General features: G+C 52.4%; 2 protein-coding genes across 2 annotated transcripts; one reads left to right on the plus strand and one right to left on the minus strand.

Annotated features, from left to right (window-relative positions):
* Positions 1-460: 460 nt before the first annotated feature.
* On the minus strand, positions 461-928 carry NCLIV_029800 (conserved hypothetical protein; the record flags this gene model as incomplete). The annotated part of the gene is made up of 1 exon (XM_003883175.1): positions 461-928. One exon carries the CDS (start codon positions 926-928, stop codon positions 461-463), a length of 468 nt encoding a protein of 155 aa, XP_003883224.1.
* A 10,601-nt stretch (positions 929-11,529) lies between these two features.
* On the plus strand, positions 11,530-15,332 carry NCLIV_029810 (Tcc1a22.4, related; the record flags this gene model as incomplete). The annotated part of the gene is made up of 6 exons (XM_003883176.1): positions 11,530-12,020; positions 12,466-12,525; positions 13,217-13,340; positions 13,639-14,008; positions 14,306-14,360; positions 14,882-15,332. 6 exons carry the CDS (start codon positions 11,530-11,532, stop codon positions 15,330-15,332), a joined length of 1,551 nt encoding a protein of 516 aa, XP_003883225.1.
* Positions 15,333-17,184: the final 1,852 nt, after the last annotated feature.

Below are 17,184 nucleotides of genomic sequence, written 5' to 3' on the forward strand. Positions count from 1 at the left end.
GAACGGCGTTTCGCAGCCTGGTCGTGGCTCCAGCGAAGGGCAGTCGCCACCGTATTTGGACTGCTATCCCCGGCGTTGCTGCGGTTGCCGAGGAAAAGTGAATTCGTACCATTTACGGCATTATGAAAGGCATTTTTGATCTCGAGAGGTTTATGAACGACAGACGACACCGTAGACCGACACAGATCTGGCACGAAACCGAGGTTCCGTCGAATTTAGATACGTCGTAGCCTCCAAGTATCCAAGGTACCACATAGGGTATTGGAGAAAGGAGGCATCGAGGGGTTGTCTGTTCAGCATATCGGCATGGGATGACAACAAAAAAGTCCGAATCCACCGACGTCGTTCCCACCAAAAAAAACTGGCCAAACGAGTCGGCGTTTCGTTGCACAGGCTTTTCGTGTCACCATGCCATTGAGGTCCAGCACACACACACAAACGACACGTTGAATCAGAATATTCACTCCGAGTCAGAGTCGAGGTAAGAGCCCGTAATACGATGCTTGTAGTGCCAGTGGCTGCAAGACGCGTGGTGGTTCAGGAACACAACCAGAAGAAGCAACGCAGTAGTGATGCTCAGGCGAAGCAAACTCCGGAGGGGACTGTCATCTCGTCTGTAGTTCTTGAAAATGCCGTACTTGTAATATTCAGCAGGGATATCGTCAGTGTACCTTGGAGTGACTGTCGCTGCTGGTGCATGAGACCCCGCGCTGTGCGATTGGACTGCGTTCGCTGCAAATCGTGTCCGAGAAAGTGAGCAGAAAAAGGCAGGGCTCGAGGGGGCGAAAACACGCAGCGATGCAAGGGCAGGCACCGTAACGGGCGACGGCAAGGAACTCTGTCTCGCCAGATAGGAAACTTTGGACGCGTTTGTTGTCGCACCCAAGACCCTGCTACCCGCCCGAACGGCGAAGTAACTGCCAGCCATGGTTATGGAACTGTCACGAGACGCAGACGACGGAAATGCGTGGACAGAAGCGTCCTTCACAGAAAATGAGAACCCAGAAAAAAACTGTTTAGGCCGTATCAACCGATGGGATAGAGAGAAATGCGAAGCGCAGGAAAACGAAAGAGGAGCGAGCCCGACGGAACCAATGGTATCAACACCCTATCGGGCGTGAAAACATGCACTCGGGTTTCTTTTCTCGCATGTGGAAGCCAAAGAAAAGCTGTACCAGCTGGTGAGGAGAGAAAAATCGGACGGATTTGCGAAGGCAGACAATTTGTTGATGAAATGTAAAAAGTATAGGTTAGTTTGCTTCAATTGAGGTCGAGTTTCTGGTTCTTCAGTACTGGTGTTCGCACTCTTCTCTGCCACTCCTGTACTATCGTGGAAAAAAGTCCAGGCCACCCCTAATAAAAATGCCTTCTAGATGCTCGGGTGTAGTAAGTACTGCGTCTACGCAGTGCAATTGTTTCACGTCAGTCTATCAGGCAATGGGATAGATTGGATTGTTGACTCATGCTGAACATTTAGGGATGAAGTGTGTGTCTGTTTATTCGTTTTGTGTTTTGCCGTTCTGGATCGCGGATGGTTTGTACAGAGACGATATCTACTTATGCGATAGTAAAGTAACAATATATGGCCTAGCTATCATCTTTGTGTTCTTAATGCCGGCTTCGTGCGGATGATATGGTAGCTTCTGTACCAACCTGTCTTAGCGGTCCGGAATCATTTTCCCACGGCAGTGCCGAGAAAGAATAGTGTCGTTTTACTCTTCGGCATGGCATGACATACTCAGCACGGCGCAGGACGGAGCGTAACACTTCCCCATCCATTGGGAAGAGTTTAAGTATGCGGCACTGCCGGAAGCATTGTCGTAGGCAGGCACAGAACACGAGAAAGGATGCGATGATATCCTGGTATCTGAGTGATTCGTATACTCTGTTTGCCTCGTTGCTAGCAAAATCTATGTTAAACACTCAGTTCAGCAGGCGTATAGTCTAATAGCACCCTGATCGACCATAACGTGTTTCCTCGGCATGAAATCCTGCGAGCACGCATTGCGCAGTACTCCAGATTTCGACAAAGACAGTGATCTGGAGACTCAGGAGATTCCTTGCTGGCTGTATCTCCGGGGTGTCGTCGTAGTGACAGTCCTACGACTGCAAAGCACGGGGACGCACGAAACCTTGTAGGCACGGCGCAACTGAATGGAAAAGAGGACGAGTCCTCTCGCGCGTACCCGCGTGACCCCCTCCTACCTGCGGTTGTCAAATTTCACGCAGGGTTGTACACATTGGAAACGAAAACCAGCTTGAAATTCCCCATGTTACGCGTTGCCTGCTTCGGTTCGGAGCATCGAACAACGGTATTAGAGGATAACTTCCCACGAATAAAGAGTAGGTGCTCATGTATGCGGGATGTGACGACATTTTACTGAAAGCCTCAATGGAATAATTTGTGCAGCCGGTCGTAGTCATGGAGTTCCTTCAACTCTTTCTTCACGCAGTTTGCGTCTGCAGTCCACCTCAAGAGCCAGTCATTCCCTTTTTATATGCATACACTGATAGTAGAGTCCCCGGTGGTCGGACACAATCGCTGTAATTTTGCGATCTCTTTGAGCACCGCCACGCTGTCGCGTCGTCCTCCCTAAAGTAAGCTCCTAGAGCAGATTTAGCTGGTTTTCCGTGGGAAGCATGCACCTAACGAGGTCATCTGCCCCGACAGATCATCATTTGGCGTCTTGCCAGCGTATACGAAGGCGAAAGGGCGAGCCAGGAAGGCAGCGGCGCTCCTGCGTTTTGTTTTCTAGCGCGCCTGAGACTAAGTTGGGTTCTTGGAGACAGTACCGGAAAAGAGCCCTTCACATCAGTATCTGATCCTGCTGAGATAGCAATACTATGTAAATGACAACTACTGTGGGAATAGGACCCATTGAACATCATGTACTACTTGCCCCGCTGTAAACGAGGAAACGATGCTTGCACAGTGACTTTCAGTCATCTTGGCTCTAAAGCCCATTCTCTTTGTCGAGTATCGCTTCACCGTTCTCCGGTGGAGAAGGCAAGAACGTGGTGGAGGAATCAATTCCGGATTCATCTTTTCTGCGTTCTTTGGGAGCCTGCGCGCTAATCTGTGTGAATGAACATGCAATGTGAGTTCGAGCGCCACCACTTCAAAGTGTAATCTGCGTCTTGAAACCTGCCTGAAATACTGCGATTAGCTTATAATACCGAGAGATATGGATTTCTAGGAAGGAGTTGAAAGGTACCGACTCCCGCGGGCCACGTCCTTTAGAAGAGGCTTCCGAAGATTTCTGTCTGGGAACAATCTTCACACAAGGCTACTGCTGTTCACGGACCCGTATATCCGTGTGAATGGCCACAGGCAGGGCGTCATGCTGTGCTCCGCACATGCAAACAATGAATGCCGGATGAACGCATCCCTGAGCGTAGTGGCTTCCTCCCCACCGTGTGTGCCCACACTTCTGAAGCTGCCCGAGGAATCGCTATTCTCCCATAATTTGGAACACCCAAAAGCAACGTGATTTTTTTTCTCCAGTTACCAGAGCGATTCTGAGTGCAGTCGCTCGGACTGGCTCTGCAGAAACGCCTCAGTCGTTTCCATCACACGTAGAATCTGGACTTGAGATTTGTGTTCGCCTTGTAATGAATTCTGCCGTCCAGCGTCAAAGACGATGCCCAGCCAGACATACAACAAGACGCTGAAAAGCGGTCATGGGACGCTGATTGGGAACTGGCAGGAGGAACTGTCACTGAGAGAAACGGATACGGTCTCGAATTCCAAGTGAGAACTGACTGCATCTTCTAACATAGGAAAAGTGGGGGAACATACTGAAGTGGCCGAAGTGGGGCCGGCAGAGCTAAAAAACCGAGACTGAGAAAAAGTTGACTCCACCTTGTGGTGGCATTTGCTTCCGCACAGATGGCTACAACGTACTTTTCGTTTCAGGGTTTAGGACTGCCGTTTTCAAGCTTGACTTGAATCCTCTCTAGAAAAAGGCGAAGACATTATTATCAGTGGCTCTTTCTGCCTGATGTGTGCCGTACACTCGTAGCTGCTATGCCAGCTGGTCTCAAGATGGCGCAAGCACGTTCCGCCGTATCCACGGCAGCAGGCGATACGACCCAGTCGATCAGTTCACGACAACGAATATGGAGTTTTCGAAGAAACTGGCTGCCGACGCTGGAACGCGGAGTAGTGCTCAGGCATCCTGTTCACACCGTCTGCAAAACAGAATAGATACAACGGTGAAAGACACTCTGGAGAGGCTGGATCCAAGCGTGAGGCCCAGATATGAAGCCCTGCAAAAACAGAATTACTACGAAGCGCTCAAAGAGCGTGTGGAGCAGCTGGTAAACTCAGCACAAAGCATAGATCCTCACGGGTCAGTTTTTCTTCCCGTTTTAGGGGCTCTTCTACTACGTGTTAGGCTTACCATAGCAACTACCTGTATATGGATAGATGAGATGGGTCTTCCCCATGTTCACACCTCTTGAGGTTCTTCAGCCGCGCAACTGTCTCCCTGTATAGCCTGTTCGAAACTATGCACGTATGGAAAAGATTTCGTTTAACAGTCGCATGGGAAGCTGGCGTTGAGGAGAGAGGTCGGTCACACGAACACGGGAACGAGAACTCCCTTTCAACCGACGTGAACCCTGGTCTAGAGGTATGAAAGAAAGTGTAGGGTAGACTGCTTACGGGTTCAGTGTAGAGGCGCGTTGTGTGGATCATTAGGACGTGAGTAACCCCATTAATGGGTAAAGCGACCATACGGTTCGGATCACTAGGAGGCCTCATCTAGCGTGACAGGTTGTCACATGAACGCTTTTCGAGGTCATTAGTTCACACTGATACATACGCATTTTCATTGGGAACTACAAATGCGCATTTCGACAAACTCGCTAGGAAGGAAATTTGCAAGCATATGTCTACACTTCCATGTTTCTCCGTCTCAGCGGCGCTGCTATTAGGTCGTCATGCTGCGTAAACCTCGCTCCGTGTCATTTGTTCATTGATTACCGGTTGCTTATACGACTCCTCAATGTCAGACGCGAATGGAAAAGAGAAACGAGTTCGGGCCCTTCCCCGGACTGACGGAGGCGGGCGAGGCCTTCAAACAACCTGTAAGGAAGAAAGGGGAAGCGCAATTGCTGTCTCCAATGCCATTAAGCTCCTCTGGAGGAAAAACTGACTCAGCTTAATTACCCGTTCTGATGGTCTCTCGGGTTCACAGTCATGTTACGTGCCACAGAAGCACCGTCAACCTTCATTATTTTTCAGTTTCAGCAGTATTTTCGCTCTATTTTGTTGGGCCTATCCATCATTTCTCTGATGAGTTCAGCAAACACCCCGAAATTACCGTCGGATGAGGCCATCAGGAGAGAGCCTCAAGTATCTTGCGGATGCCCACTATGCAGGCACTCACCCAAGCGGCATGGGAAGACGTGCCTACGAAACGCCCAATCAAGCCCGTATCCGCTCCCGGCACTCCTGACGCGTGTGGTATTCGTTGTCCTTGCGCCCCGTCTGTTGAGTCGGTGCCGGCAGTGTCCCCGGTGAGTCAAGGTGATAAACGCATGAGAGCAGAAAACAGCAGCAACCCCCCGTAAAGTCACGTCTCGGTATAAGCGTGTACGTGGAAAGCGAGAGAGTGACGAACGCGAGGCAATCAGCAGAGGGGGGAGAAAGTGTGCTTTGTCTACCACAGTTCCCTTTGGAAGTGGGGCGGCCGTCTCAGTACGCTGAAAGCGCGTGTGATAGGTGCTATCTCGGAGATTGACGTAGACATCTCTGCGCATACAAGGCACCGAGTATTGCCTGCGAGATACATACAAGCAACTGTGGGTGACGCCGGTGTGTCAGGATAAGATCGTCCAACAGTTCGTGTGTTCACTATAAAGCATACACACCCATATATGCCTCCTGCTGATAGGGGCTGGTGGAGATGTTTGCCTCCTTTCAACCTGCAAGTTTCGGCAACTCCGGGAACAGCGTGGAATTAGTGATCCCCCAACAACGTTGAGATACTCGAACAACCTGACCCAGTCTGCCTGCACAGAAGGGTGTAATCTGATGAGTCCAGAACAGGTTGCAAGCAGTGTGACTCACGTTCCCAACAGGCTCAACCCGTGACCCTGATGGAAGTGCAGCAGAGACTCCAAGATGCCTTACAAAAGTCTCTCGGCGGCCGTTCATACGTCTTCTTCCGCAAGTTCCTGATGTAAGAGAAGAGCCTACTGACACCCGTAGTCCTGGCTGCAGTTGCTGGATGGATCTGGACGATCTCAACAGTGTAGTAGATTGTCCCTGACAGCCACCGTTGCCTTCCCTATTGGCTTGCATTCGTTTATGAGAAGAAATGAGTTTTCGATTAGAGGCCCGACCATTCAGTGTTTACTCCACACGCTGCCAGGATCTTCCGGACATTCACGATACAGACCTTTGCACGCTTGACCGACCCATCAGCTCCCCGATATTACGACGGGAGGTATATCTTTGCAGATACAGCCAAACGACCAGAGGTTCCGTATCTTCAGCTGTGATAAGTTTCGTTCTTTGGGGAGATGCTGATCCAGGTATACTCTAGTCTTCGCTTTGTAAGCGCAGGGCACACCGGAATTCTGCGGGTAACGTCTCTACATGTGCACTCCGCCAATTCCTGAGGGAGCCCGCCGGAGTCAAGGATGACATTCTGGTGAGACTCTTTCCGACGTTCATTCCCACTCGAATGCAAAGCACCATCAAGCTGGAAAAGGTAACAGGGCCGCCAGTGTTCCTCGCCTTGATTCCTTGAATAAAAACGAACTGATGTGCACTCTAGTGCGGCGCACCGTCTGACCCAGGTTCCGCAAATACAAGCATTGTCGCGCTGAGTCCCCTGAAATGGAGGTCTTCATACGGTATTTCAGATACAGATAGATAAGAGCATTTACACAAATCACCACTGGCAGACACCCGCCAGAGTCCACGGAGACCACGTTTTCCCAGGGTGTCTCAGATAGAGAGGGGTCACTTGCATGTAAGTATGTGGCGATCTCTCTCCGTGTATCGCAGGCTCCCAACGTGCTGGACGCTACACTGAAGGTCCTCTCAACAACCGACAAAGGCACGGTGACCGTTGAGAAACTCGTTGAGTTTTTCTGGGTAAAACTTCTCTCGGGAATGTTGCGGCTTTTCGCCGCAGCAAGGAGAGCGGAGCCGGCTGTGTCCACAGTTAGCGGGGTGGCCTGGCAGTCGTCACGACAAGCTCATGTTTCGTTTGTTTCCTCAGAGTTGTGTCAAAAAGATAAAAAAGAAAGCCGTACCCCTAGTGAATGCCAGCCTATTTTGTCTCGTGCAAGTGCCCTGCTTTTGACTAGGGTTTCAGCGTTTCGCGGGCGATTATACCTGAGGATGAGTCAGTCTCGACCAGTGACATTGTGTAGGCTGAACCTGCAGTGCCTGTAAAAGCAAACGGACAAGCTTCTCAAGGAGAAGACAGATACATTAACATACTTGCTCGCTTCCTGTGTTTCCAATGCTAAGGAAAATACTGTTACAATACAGTTGCTTCTATCCTGGTAAAGAGAGGATATGGGGAACGGTACAGTACAGAGAAACGGCATTAGGTTTCTTGGCAAACAAGCGTTCTGTTGGGTATCGTGCTCGCAAATCGGCACCCCCCTCATTGATCCCGCTTTGCGTGCAGCCCCCTTTGAGTCAAAAGAGGAAAGCTTTGTTAGCGAATCTATCAAGGGAGGCACAAAAACTGACGGAAATCGCCAGGTCTCGTGGCCTTCCAGTGCCTGCTGTAGACATATCTTCCTTGTCGGTGGACCTGCAAAACATTGTCAGAAGTGGTTCGTACGAACTCGATAGCCAAGGAAGAGTATCTCTACAGGATATAAAGAGCTTGTTACTGGTAGGTTTCTGTGCAAACTCTTTGGTGCTTATATTTGCCCGAAAGAATGCAGGTGCTGTCAAAACGGAAGGAGCTCTTTGTATCAGACGACTGGACCCGACTCCAAACACAACAAGAGCTTCTCCAGACATGTGAATATATATATATATATAAGGAGAGAGAGGTATATAGATATTTACGAACACGTGCACAAACCAGTGAAAGCACACTTGAATTCTGGCTGTGGTAGGCCCTTGGTCATCATTCAACAGCGAAGCGAGTGACTGAGGCGATTATCATGACACTATCCCCCAACCTCCCTGCTGTGCCGTAGTTGTTCTCTCTCTCGTTGCTCTGTTTCCTTTCTCCTCAGGACCTTAGTCCTGGAGTTGCTTGCGACAAGGAATACGACGGTCTGATTCAGTCATCCATTAATGCTTTAGTTATATCACCATCCAGGAAGACAGTAAATACGCTCAAAGAATGGTATGCTATTCATGGCGTATAAGCTCGTTGAAAACGACGAGCACATCTAACTGATGGTGGATGGACGAAGGATTTTGTGTCCGCTCCGGGAACAGCCAAAAGGAACTGACAAATACGTCTACGAACCTCCTGGGGGAAAAAGACCTATACGTTAGTGAAGAGAGAATGACCTGGTGCCCTTGATAGAAACAGGTCTGGGGAGAAACGATCGGAGCTCACAATTCGGTTCTGGAAAACAAATGAGGGGCAAACCAGAACGTGTTGCAGTGGCGCATTTCCTGCCCACATGACAAATATACACTTTTCCGGCGGCAGTCATCTTCCGGAAGTTCCTCGGGTGTGCTGTAGGGGTCTACATCTGTGCATGTGCGAGACATAGTAAAGTTATCCCCATTATCCCCGTCTTGAAGAGGCTTACAGAAGTGGACCTGAGCCAGAAACCTTCCGTCTGGGGCATCGAAAAGAACGACGAAATTCGTGGGCAGCTAGGGGTTTTACGTAGAAAATGAATTTCTCCACGTGTTGGGATATCGAAACCTTGTCCGAGGCTTTGCATCCAGTTCACAGCAGGGTTTCTGACCCGCGAAAAAGGCTCGTACAAACCGGTTTGCGGAACACAGGCGAGTTTGCGTTTTTTTCTAGAAGATAAACATATATGGATGGAGTTACATACTTCCATGTTGATGTGTGAATGGAGCTCCGCGAAAATGGATTCCTTTTTTCTGACTGCCGAACCGGGTCGAGGCACATGAGGGTGTCGAGCTGCTTCTTACGGTTAGGCAAGTTATCAGGCGCACGAGCCTTGGTCAGAAAACACGCGAATATCAGACAGCAGATCAAAAAGCTAAGACAGGGAAGGCAGACAGCGAACAGATCGTGTACTTGGGTTTGTTGGGAGTAGATTCGCTCTCCCTGGGAGAGGATGTTTGCTCCCTCGAGAGTTGTGCTAAAACGTAGAGTAAGCTGTTGTGGATGCATGTGATTTGGGCTTCACCACCGACTGGTCAACTTCCCTCCTGTGCACCGCTGCTGTTGACTTCGTTGGTGGTTTTAACGAACATCGCTGTTGAGTTCACGTAGCCACTAAAACTTCAGTGTGCGGCGAAGAGAGGAACGGCGATGGCCATGCTTCGTTGATGACAGCAGCTGGTCAGGTGCCCTCTGGACGGATACGAATCTGCCAGTATCGGTGACTCGTATCGTATCGCCTAGACGAACTGCACATTGCAAGTATCCACATCCTCTATGCACATTTATGGCATGCAATCACAAGAGATACACTTCTGAGAAACGCTTTGTATGGCATCTGTTTACATTTAACAGTACTGAGTATGGTACAGCGACTGGACTCCCTGTCCTACTTGTGTTTCCTCGTTGCTACAGCATAAAAGGGAATGTTTTGTCACATAAATCGGCATATTAACGGAGTGAACATGGTCGCAGTGCGTATTTTCTCCAACAACCGCTCTTTCTGCAGTGCACATAGTAGATGCTGTTCTGTTCGAACAAAACGCAAAATAGCGGGCGGCCCAGCCACCGCGCATGCAGGGAGAGCGCGATAAAAAGGCGCGTCCGTCAGACCTCTTTTCTTTTCCAGTTCTGCGTACCATATTTCTTCCGTCTACCCGAGGAAGCCAAGACAGCCTCATTTGCAACAAACAACACAGCGTGTGTTGGTATGTGGTCGGCGGAGGCACATTTACGGCGTGAGTTCTCTGAAAACGTCTCTCTGTCTCTGCAGACCGGCCTCTGTCCAGCACCCCGGTGGCCGCTGTACTTGTGTGCCGGAGAAAAGAAAAGAGCTTTCTTGGCAACAAAGAAAAACACCTTTGTGTACTCCCATTCCAGCTGTCGAGAACGAGGATAAGACTGGCGCTGGTCGGTTTTGTCAAGCATCGCCATTCCTCGAGGTTCGCCGTGGGGTGGAAGTGTGACCCTCGTTTTCTGCTTTTTCGGTTTCTTGTTTCTCCGCTTCAGACGCGGTAAAAACGAAAGCGCCCTCAACGTCTTGTTTATGTCTTTTCTCTGTATTCGTCTGTGTCCCGCTACGTCACCTCCACCTTTTTCCGAGAACAGTGTCACTTTTTCTTCTGCGACGGCCAGACTAAAGCTTCGTAGGTCTGTTTGCGGCATGTACTTCCTGCCCGTAGGTTCTTCCATTTCTCAGGCGACTGCCTTCTTTTACCGAAACACAAGCACGTAACAGCACTTCTTCTATGACAGATGCATGTGTCGCCCTAGCGCAGCACAGCGCTGTTTCCCGACTCCGTCGGTATTCGACAACGGTCGGGGAGCTCTCTCTCTCGCCTTCAGAGAATCTCGAACCGCGTTGATCTCTGACTGCTTATGTACCCCTTTCTCAGCTGAAATTTTCTTGCGCTGCGCATTTTTCCTGTTGGAGTACAGCGGCCGTGTCTCACGTTGTACTGCAGCCATTACGGTTACTCTTTCCTTCCACTGTTGCTCCATTCTCGCTGCTTCCCCTCCATGTCTTCCTATACGTCTTTGCTCTGGCCTCAACTATTCGCACACCCAGTTCGTTTCTACGGTTGCTTCAAGAATTGACCAGGTCAGGAAGGGCCAGCGGTTGACCATATAGCAACTGGGTCGGGTTCGTGTTGTTCGAGTGAGGCTCTCCGCGTCTCGACTCGAATCAGGAGTGGTTTGGCGTTTTTCATTTCCCCACGACTTCCTCTTTTCCGCAAAGAGAACAGGATCTTTGTCGCTCTGCCCCGTGCCTCTCCCCTCGCGGTAACAGGTGATTGCACCTCAGTGGACTTCCCAAGGTGGAGAGGTCCAGAGTTTGTCTCGTGGCGCGTAATATTAGGAGACGTGTGCCTGTGAAGTCATCTGCTGCACGCTGTCAAAGCTTTCCGGGGGCTCACAACCTTCGGTGAGACGCGAGCGCTCGAGAGTGTTGCGGGCGGCTCGCGGAGTCTACATACACCCCACACACAGTCCGCATGACAGTCATCTGCGTTTTTTTGGGGCTAAGCAGCTGGTCTGAGGAGGGTTGCCTCCGGAAGTGTCTGCCGGATCGTCTCGCTTCTCTCGTGGTGAGTTCCTGCCGATCGAGAAGGTGGTAAAGGACGTCGGGTCGGGAGCACGAGGTCCGTTTCCCTCCCTTTTCTCGCAAAACGCGAGAACTTTTTCCACTCATCGTCTCCGCGACTGAGTCGTCTTGCAGAAGACAACTATGGAGAACAACTCTCCGAATGGAGGAGGCGATCGTCCCCAACACAGTGCCGCGGCGTCAAGTGACACTCAGCGTCCAGAGACGGGACTCCGTAATTCCGCGGGCCTTGGGACCGGTCCTTCGTCGCCGGTTTCGCAAGTCATGACGCTCTCCGGGGCGAACGGCGGGGTAGACGGAGGGAAAGGAGACAGAGGTTCATCGGCACGGGGCGAGGCGACGGAGACTGCAACCGGAACTAGCGCCGGAGTGGATCGCGAAAGGGGAGAGCGAACCGCGTTGCCGGCGTCAAAGGACGCCTGGTCGTCACTTCGGGGGAAGATGTGTCTCGAGGAAATGCTGTATGAAACGTCGCAGAGGGCGAAGGTCTACAATCGAAACCACTATGGGCTCCTCGGTATTCTCAAGGTCATCCGAATGACAGATCCTGATCTCAACGTCCTAGCCCTTGGAACAGATCTCACTTCTCTGGGTCTCAACTTGAACTCTCCCGAGTAAGGCCTCTTCCGGTCGAGCCCTGGGTCAGGCACAGCGAAGAATCTGAAGGGAAAACGGCCGATCGGACACCCCGGCGCCGCTGCCCCCAGAATTGTTTCGTTGCACAAGCATCCACCCACAGGACACCAGTGGAACTCAAGTTGCTATTCCTCTGCATCGCTTTCCAAAAGAAAAACCGAGGCACCCAGTCAGCGGGACTGCCTCTGACTTCACGGCCAAGTCTCGTCTTCACTCTTCAGAGAATTCGTCCCGACCGATAGACGTTTCTTTTGTGCGCCCGTTCTGGCGTATCTTTGTGGGGACTTCGGGACTGTCTCGTTGTCGCGCCTCTGCGAAGATATTCATTACATTTCTGTCTCCACAAGGAATACGACAGGCAGTCGTATATTCCTTGCGTTTCACGGAATGCTGTGCCTGCGGTGTCTCTTCCGACCCTCGCAGCTGCTTGTTCTCCTCCTTCGGCTCGCCCTGGTCCGACGCCCCAGCAGCTCGAGATGCGGAGTAAGAGCGGAAACTGGATTTGTCCGGATTCAGTGCGCGTCTCTCCGACGCGTCTTGGCGGTTATTCTCCAGTGCGTGCGTCAGTATCGTCTCTCTGGCGCGTATAGGTAGATGTGAAAGGGAAGCGCCGTAGTAGGGAGGAAAAAACCCGAAATCACTCTCTTTATGCATCGCCTCATCTTGCCCGATGTTGCTGTCCTGCGGTGTCCTTTCTCTGCGTTCTGCACCGTACGTGCCGTTTCCCCTCTCTGTTGGTGGATTTCGCGTTCTTTGTCTTTTAGCTTTTTTTCCTCTCCTTGCTTTTCCAGCCTCCTTTCGTGGCGTGTGCGAACGCGGAGGATGGTGGAAACGTGCTTCTTTGCCGTTTCCCGAGCCACAATTCTGTGTCAAGCAGAACTGACTCCGCGGTGCCTCCCGCTCGTTGCCGGTGCTCGTGTTCCGCACGCGGTCGGTCCGCTCCTCTGTCTATTCTCTGGCTTACCGAGGGCTGATGCCCCTCGTCAGGAACAAGACTCGTACCGGCTGTGCTGGCCTCTATCTATCTCTGCTCCATCTCCAGATGCGCCTGTATCCCCTGGCCAGACAACGCCGGGGTCTGCTCAGAGAGTGTGTCTGTCCGTGCTGTACGTACACGTGACATCTGTGATGCATCGCCTCGGTTCCTGCTGCGTGTGGATGCGCGTGTGGCCAGGTCTTTGCTTCCGTCGTGCTATCTACCGCCTGTCCCTCCTACCTTCAAGCTGTCTCACTTGGAGAAGTTCAATGAGCACACGCTGTTTTACATCTTTTACTGCTGCCCAAGACTCCTCCTTCAGGTACAGAGAAGTTCAGGTGATGCGGTACTTCTTGAATTCTGTCTGAGGGGTGCCGTGAGCATCGCAGATGCCTGCACGCCGTGTCCTGTGCTCTCGTGGCGACACATCTGTTTCTGCCATGTGCAGTGGACATCCACCGCGTCCGGGAGACGCACGTTGTCCACCTAGGTGGGGTGTTTCCCCGCTCGTTTTCTCCGCGGTAGGCTGCGCGGCTTGCGGCGTGTGGCGCGCTCAGTCGTTTCCTTTTCTCGAGGGGTCTTCAGCAGGTGCGCTCTTCCCTGTCTCCTTCCGCACTTAGGGCTGCGCAGCAGCAGAACTTTACAACCGGGGCTGGCAATACCACAAGGTGTGGAAGAAGTGGTTCCTCGCAGAGCCGCTGTCGCGAACAGCCGGACGCAGCTCGACCGGCCCAACAGAGGACGGGAAGGAAACAAACACCTCGTCGACTGCTGCCGAGGGAGCAGGAGGCCGGTCGGGAGAGAGTGCTTCGTCCGCCAGCAGCCGAGGGAGCGGCGCAGAGGCAGGGGACGCAGCGAGAGAGACTGTCAAGCGCGAAGAGCACGGCGACGCTCCGGAGAACGCCGAGCCGACTTCTTCGGCAGCCGAACAGGAGGACAGGACGGAGGAGAAAGCAGGCGAGGCGACAGGAGAGAAAGCTGGATCTGGAAGTGAGTTCGGGGGATCGCGTGAGAGAGAGAGGACAGAAGGGGGCCCGCGCACCAAGCAGAGGAGAGGAGGCAGATCTCGGTGGTTGGTGACTTCCAGAAAGAGCATCGCTTTTCTAGAACTGCGTGCGTGCGTCGTATTCTGCCTCGGTTTTTTTTCATCGAGGCCGCAACAAAAAGGTCGCATTGTGTGTCACGAGATGCCCGAATTCACGCGGCTCCTTTTGTGTTCCTTAATTCATTTCGCCTTCTTTCATCGGCTTTGCCGGGCGTCTGTGCATCGTTTTTTTCTCTCCGTAGGCTCAGCAGACCTCCCAAGGTGGACCTACTTCGAGCCAGCTACGTGGAGTCGCAAGTGAGAGTGTGCTCGGCCGTTCTCTGGTCTTCAGCCTGGGTTCCCGGGCCGTGTGTACGGATTCGCTTCTTCGTTGTTTTTCGCTTTGCCCGCTTGTTTCCCCTCACTTTCACAAACCTATCTTTCTCCTACGTCACACACCAACACCCACACGAAGCATTTTTGGCGAGAAGTCCCAACCCTTTGCGTGCAAACGGCGTGCATTGGCGGCTGTGACCCGCTCCCGCCCAGGGGGAAGCCTTTGCTTGACGTATGCGCCGGGAGTCGCGTGAAAGCCACCAAGCAGTTCGTCGGACGGAGAGAGGAGCCTGGCGCACACGCCAAGGCTGTTTTCTGTTGCTTACAACATACATATGCCTATGTCTAGATAACTAGATCTTTTCGTTTGTGAGCATGTCCCGGCGCGTGTGTCTGTGTGTGGCGTACATATATGCCACCTTCGACCGAAGGAACACCTCACAGAGGGTTTCGTTGCAAAAGGCGCGGATGTGTGGGCTTCTTTCGCGCGTTGTGTCGCGCAGGGAATTTCGCGGCGTTCTGGATCTCCAGTGTTTCCTCAAAGCAGAGGAAGTGCGGCAGAGCGTGGAAGAAGGTGTACGCCAGGTGCGAGCCCAGCAGCAACTGCAACACCAGCAACTGCAGCAGTTGCAGCAGCAGCACCAGCAGCAAGTGTCTGTACAGCAGCAGCAAGTGGCTGCAGCAGCGCACCAGCACTTTTCACAGCATCAGAAGCCTGGGCTGTCTCAGCCGCAACTCAACCACCACTTGGGCATGAATCTGTCTCAGTCGAATAATGCGCCTCCCGCCAACCACCCGAATCCGGGACAGATGGGTGCAGGCAGCGCCCTCTCCTCCGGTCAAGCTGGACAATCCAGCAACGTGCCCAGTTGGTCTTCTCTCTCGTCCGGGGCCTCAGGGCCCTCAGCGAACGCCGTGGGCGGCGGAGCGGGAGGGAGTGGCGGCGGCCGTTGATGGCGACAGGAGTGGCGGGCGCTGGGGGGTGTGGAAAGGCAGGCAGGCAGAGGCGGAAGCGCGTCGCAGGAGGGGAGAGAAGGGGACAGAGCGAGAGAGGGAACGGGGAGGGTCTGTTTGGGAGGTGAAGGAAAGCAGAAGACCGAGTCACGGAGGGAAGAAGGAAAGCCGAAGCGAACATGCGTGTCTGGAGTTGGGTTGTGAACGGTGGGAGGGCGTGTGCCGGATATGCATGCAGCATCCCTGCGTTTATTCAGAAGGCAGGTTATGTGTTAGCAACGGTTCGATCTAGAGGACGAATCTTTCAGTGGAAGAGGCGCCAAGTATTTCCTGCACGGTCGCCCAGCATGCAGGTTAGCTTGCGGGTCGAAGTCCGTGGCTCCGCTCCCTCGGTCGCCTGCTAGTAGCGGCCCACAGATCCATGCGGGCAACGAGATGGCGCTGTTTCGGCGTACGAGTCCACAACAAGGCAGGGAGTCGACAAGGGCCACTGAAGAGGAGGGGAGAGATGAGAACAAGAGTGCTCGAGATCTCAAAGATGACAGTGGTGCTCGTACTGGGCCGCACAGGTTGGATCCGATTAATTTCGGTAACAGGGGCTGCGGTGCCGACAGTGACTCACAGGAAAACTGCAAGTTTTTAATGCTCTGCGGCTGGTGTTGTGAGGACGAGGCTGCCTCTTCGCGCGTCACAGTGCGTCTTTTCCTCGCGCGAAAGTTGATCGAACGCTATAGAGTCGTAGTTGTTCACGAACCAGAAAGGGCGATGCGGGGAGTCTGCCTCACCCAGGCTAGACCGAGAAAAAAATTGGACTGTGTGATGACCACAGAACAGCATATTTCCTTGTGTGGAGTTCGCCTTTTCCCCTATCAGGGACTCGTCTGTGTCGCTTCACAACGCTCCGTGTTCGGGGTAGGCATCTGCCGTGGTCGTCCGCCTCTTGTCTACAACTCGTAGTTGCCGCATTTAAAACAGGGCGTGTGGAGGGTTCAGGTCTAGTTCTGTTTTTGTGAGCGCTGCCGCCGCTGAGAATACGGTTTCATTCTTCCTATTCCTGAAACTCGCTGTGAATTGTTCGACAAGTTTCGCATCCCAGTTTGGCAAAAACGAACCCTTTTCGGTAACGAGACTGTCGTAGACGACCGTGGGGGGCTGTTTGGCCCGGCTTGCAAATAGCACATGCGCACCTAGCCGACAAGGAAAACGGCGGGTTCCTACTGTTCATTTCTCCCGCATAAATTGGCGCTGATTGGGCCCCTCCAGGAAAACTAGCCTTTTTTCTAGGCGAGAGATACTCTCCTAGAGTTCGTGTAGTGCCCTCGAGTGACGTTTTGTGGACGCTTCCCAAATTTCCCCCCTCCCCCCCACGATCAGCGGTACGGTGAACGTTTTCGGCTCGGGGGCAGATTTATTTTCCCAGTAAGGAGTTTCCGCTGTTACAAGTAAGACTACCAGTCACAGTGCTGCGGGATAAGAGAGAGGAAAAAAGTTTTCAGTTTGTCGGGTGCAGCGGCGACACATTAGAGTTTCGAAGACGTCTGCACAGAATGTAAAAGAAACTCGCCGATGGCACGATCCTTTTTATTTCTCGTGGTTCCATAACGACTCGTGAGCAAACAGCCTGGACGTTCCGTTTCAGGAAGGGTATCAGAGCTTCCTTGTAACAAGTTGAGTGATGTACGATATTCGTTGTGTAGTTTTGGGGAGTATATTCCACGTCGACCAGACTGCCGTGTCGGAGGATCTCACCAGAGGCAGCGACATTTTACTGTTGCAGCGACATTTTACTGTTGCACATGCCTGCTGGCGTGGCTGCGTCAATCTTCACGCGTGCTAGGAGACAGAAAAGAAG

The sequence above is a fragment of the Neospora caninum genome, chromosome VIIb, assembly GCF_000208865.1.
Source record: "Neospora caninum Liverpool complete genome, chromosome VIIb".
NCBI classification, from domain to species: domain Eukaryota; phylum Apicomplexa; class Conoidasida; order Eucoccidiorida; family Sarcocystidae; genus Neospora; species Neospora caninum.